Source organism: Gaeumannomyces tritici (genome assembly GCF_000145635.1).
Source record: "Gaeumannomyces tritici R3-111a-1 unplaced genomic scaffold supercont2.137, whole genome shotgun sequence".
In the NCBI taxonomy this organism is placed as follows: Eukaryota; Fungi; Ascomycota; class Sordariomycetes; order Magnaporthales; family Magnaporthaceae; genus Gaeumannomyces; species Gaeumannomyces tritici.
The window spans coordinates 1-3,813 of NW_008804681.1; the positions used below are offsets into that span (position 1 = coordinate 1).

General features: G+C 55.7%; 3 protein-coding genes across 3 annotated transcripts; 1 reads left to right on the forward strand and 2 right to left on the reverse strand.

The window, feature by feature from the left end:
• Positions 1–968: 968 nt before the first annotated feature.
• GGTG_14099 (hypothetical protein) lies at positions 969–1,518 on the reverse strand (the record flags this gene model as incomplete). Its single annotated transcript, XM_009232026.1, has 2 exons — positions 969–1,153; positions 1,461–1,518. The coding sequence occupies 2 exons, from the start codon at positions 1,516–1,518 to the stop codon at positions 969–971; spliced, it is 243 nt and encodes an 80-aa protein (XP_009230290.1).
• Positions 1,519–2,009: 491 nt separating this feature from the next.
• On the reverse strand, positions 2,010–2,685 carry GGTG_14100 (hypothetical protein; the record flags this gene model as incomplete). The annotated part of the gene is made up of 2 exons (XM_009232027.1): positions 2,010–2,420; positions 2,524–2,685. The coding sequence occupies 2 exons, from the start codon at positions 2,683–2,685 to the stop codon at positions 2,010–2,012; spliced, it is 573 nt and encodes a 190-aa protein (XP_009230291.1).
• Positions 2,686–2,921: 236 nt separating this feature from the next.
• Positions 2,922–3,513, forward strand: GGTG_14101 (hypothetical protein). The gene is made up of 2 exons (XM_009232028.1): positions 2,922–3,158; positions 3,214–3,513. The coding sequence occupies exons 1-2, from the start codon at positions 3,060–3,062 to the stop codon at positions 3,328–3,330; spliced, it is 216 nt and encodes a 71-aa protein (XP_009230292.1). The 5' UTR covers positions 2,922–3,059; the 3' UTR covers positions 3,331–3,513.
• The last annotated feature ends 300 nt before the right edge of the window (positions 3,514–3,813 follow it).

Genomic DNA, 3,813 nt, shown 5'->3' on the forward strand with positions numbered 1-3,813 from the left:
CAGTTGGTGCCCGGTTCTTAATTCGAGGCTTATAGGGTTGCCCGCGCCCACAACGGGCACACTCACGGTCGTCTTGGTTGCGGGCCCACGCCCACCTGTGCGCCGCCCTGGCCGGCGATCTTCATTCGACTCGCAAGGCTGTGCCCGTCACCCCCGTGCCGGGTTTTCCGCTGTGGCCCACGACGTTCGGGCGGGCGGGCGGGAGGGGGGCCAAAGGCACGACGCAAACAGCCGCCCTACATCGCCACATCGCCTCCCTACAAGTACAAACCTGTGTGCCTCGGGCGGAAGGGGCGGGAAGCAAGACAGGAAGCAAGGCGGGTTATGCCGTAGGTACTTTGTACATGTATAGAAGGTGGCGGGGGTGTAGAAAATAGGACATGCAAGAACAAATTATCATCATCCTTCTCCAGGTGTGACAGCAGCAACCCACAATGCGCGCCGCGAGAACCCGCACCGCCCTCGCGTTCTCGTCCGAACGGACGGTCCACGCCCGGCCGCCCAACGAGTGTGCCACGGCGGGGCAGAGGATACCGCGCGCGGGCTGGGATTGCCCAGGAAGAAAGGGGGGCCGAAATTCTCGTGGGTCCAGCACGCATGGATGGTGGAGCAAACAAGCAGGCAAACAAACAAACCGACAGAGAGAACTGGAGCTCGAGCTCGGTTGCGACGGAGCGGGAAACAAGGGTGCAGGGAGGGCTGCCTGTGCCACCCTTTGCTGTTTTAGCTGGAACGACACAGCCTCGAGAGCCTGCCGGTTGGGACGAAAAAAAAATTGACATTGAAGGAACGGAAAGCGAAAACGAAAACCCTGTTCTTATTTCTCCTCGAATCGAACGAGGCCATTTGGGGCGAGAACGGGAAGGTTGCGAGACACAAAGTGAGACATTGTGTTTGATTGGACGTGTGATTTTCTGACATTCAATGGTTTTTTTTTAATTCTCTTCATTCTCTCTCTCTCTAATCAGTCAACAACAACCGTGCCATGCTCTCGGATCTATGTCAGGGTCCAAGTCGCAGTTGCAAATCAAAAACAGCTGCGCGTTAAGATTGAGACCAGGCCGTTCGAAAGGAGTACAGTAATGAGAGATGGTAAATAAGGGTGCCCATCTCGGTACCCGTCCTTTCCCCTGTTGCACCTTGACGTTTTTTCCTGTCGAGGCTTGTGTCGTTTTCCCGTTGCGTTTGTTTTCTTCCTCGCTTGAGGAGGGGCGCAAGGGTCGCACTCCGCACTCTTGCAGCATGCACCGCAACCTCAACACCCCCCTTTTTTTTTTTGCTTGTCCCGAAATGCCGTGGGTACCGTCCGTCTGTCACCCTGCCGATTCTCGACCCCCATATGCTTGGCATGGGGTCCCTGGTGGAGGATACCTGCATATCCGCGCGCGCACGGTGCTGGGAAGTGAGAGAGGGTGAGAGTGGGAGATGTGACTGTTTGAAGATGGAGTCAGCGGACGGACCTTGGGATCGCACCAGGGCCCACGCCTTTGGCCAGAGACCTGGAATTGGACACGCCATTTTTATCCCGAAGCGTCGATCTGAGATCCGGCCTGGGTGCGGAGCTCGGTGATGTCAGTCGATGGTCGCAATGGCTCTGGTCTGCGTCCGCAAGCCACTGCCATCGAGGTCGGACCAGCCGGCGAGGACGAACTCCATGGCTCTTTCCAGAATGCCCCATGGCAAAAAAATCAAACAAGTCAACGGGAGACCTACCCGAGCTGCTTCAGATGGCAGAGGGGGATTGGATGTCTTGCTTTTGTGGCTTGCGGCACGATTCATCTAAGGCAAAAGGCAAAAAAGCAAAAAAGCAAAAAAAAAAAAAAGTAGGAGGGGAAGATTGATGATACAATTCCGGCGCTAGACAGTGAGCTCACGGACCCCTTCATGATCCAAGACAAGGGCTCTCGGACCTGCGGCTAGCCCTCGAATCGCCTGGTGCTAGGGATAAAAAAAGAAGAGTGAGAGAAGGAAAGAGAGGGCAAAGTGAGCGAGAAGGGACATCAACCTGGCTAGGGTGGGTGCCTGTCAATGATCCGGTGGCTGCCGTCGCGTTGGCCTCGCTCGTGGTTCCGTTTGGTGGGCTTGTTTCTCTTAGCGGGACCATGTGGTGTTTCCTTTTTTTCAATCAGCAAAGTCAATGTCAGCCGCCCACCGAGCCAGTCAAGTCCAGTCCGCGCCGATCTCATCCTTGGCAGATGCCACTGCTGTGGTGGTGGTAAAGGTGGTGGTGGTGATGGTGGTGGTGGTGTGTGTGAAGTGTGGGCCGTGCTCTTCGGGACCCGGTAGTTGACAATTCCATGGCTGCAAAAGTCACACCCTTGCACCGAGGCTTCCCTCTCCTCTCCCCTTCGATGTCTCGAAAGCAGGACCGGCTGGCCGACGGGATGCCATTCATCCATCCAGCCACGACGGGGCAATGACTAGCAGTTGGTGGGAAGGGTCTCGGAAGGGTGAAGAAAAAATACATGTCCAACGGCAGTCTGCAGGACCTCATACAGAGACTGAACATCCCAAGTAACATACCAAGGCGCCCGATTGGCTCCTGCTCGCGAACCGGAAGCTAGCCTCGATCTCCGTGTTTCGGCCGTGGGGGTGGGCGGTGCGGGCCTCGAACCAGTCACGGTGGCTATGGAACGTTGGCCCTGCCAGGTACACGGCGAACCCGCCAGGTACACAGCGAACCATCGCCCTGCTGTCCCTTTTCCCGAAAAAAAAAAAAAAAAAAAAACAAAGGGCCCGTCCTCGCCTGGGCTGCTTGGCCGTCGTCATCCCACCTGCGTGTGTGTCTGCTCTCTGCTGTCCTTGTCCCATTTTGTGATTGGCCATGAAAAGATGCAAGGTACGGCGATGCTAATCCGGACACACCAGGTACTGTAGATGCCTGGTCCCTGGAGGAAGACATGCAGAATGCACAAAGGGGTCAGTGAGCCAACCTGCTGCAGCTTGGAACGAGGCCATGTCACTCTGCTGTGCGAGTATCACGTCGGGGCACTCGAGCTCCTTTGTTGCTGTATCAAACCAACCCTGCCAACATCGCACCCCCTTCTGCACGTCAGAACATGTGTGAGCTGTGTGCTGCTCGTGTGTGGGCGCGTGGGCGTGTCTTGGGGACCTCTCTGACCCCGCTCGGTCTGGTTTGCTTTTGGTTTCCTATTACGGTGTGTTACTCTTTTCTTTTTTCTTTCTTTTTTTTAATCTTTTTTTCTTTTTTAGTTTTTTAACGGTGCTCCCTCTCACGCCGTCGCAAAGATCAACGATACCAGGCAGTTCATCCGCGTGCAGACAGGATCTCTGGCAGGACGGCCCCTTGTCGGCTCGAGTATCTATTAATCCAGGCCGGCTGCCCCTTTGTCGTCCAGCCTGGCCTTGGGCTAGATTTCAACGTCTTGGACCCGGCCTTTGTGATCGATTTCATTATCATCAATCACACCTAAGAATCGACATCCCCATAAAAGTGCATCGCCAGTTGGCACCCACACCGCCTGGCTGCACTAGCGACACCCCGAAGAAGCCTCGAGTGTCGATACTTTGACGCTGTTTTTTTTTCTCTTCTTTGTGGACCCAGCCCTTTCGCTTTCGAGGCTGCCCCCAACCACCACCACACACATCCACACACATCCACACCAGATTCGGGCACACCACCTCGTACCGAATCTCCCGAGAGCCTGCCGCCCCTCGCCAGCCCGGACCCGCCATTCGATATTAGTTGTGCAAATCTCAGACTTTTTTTCTGCCCCTTCTGGGCCTGGATCATGCACATGTGCTGCACCTGTCGGCACATTCCCACCTAAGCACGTCGTAACCGAAAGAGAG

Coding starts and splice junctions, on each gene's coding strand:
- GGTG_14101 (XM_009232028.1), top strand. CDS start 3,060: ATGTGTGAGCTGTGTGCTGCTCGTGTGTGGGCGCGTGGGCGTGTCTTG. Junction 3,159..3,213: donor GCTTTTGGTTTCCTATTACG/GTGTGTTACTCT, acceptor TTTCTTTTTTAG/TTTTTTAACGGTGCTCCCTC.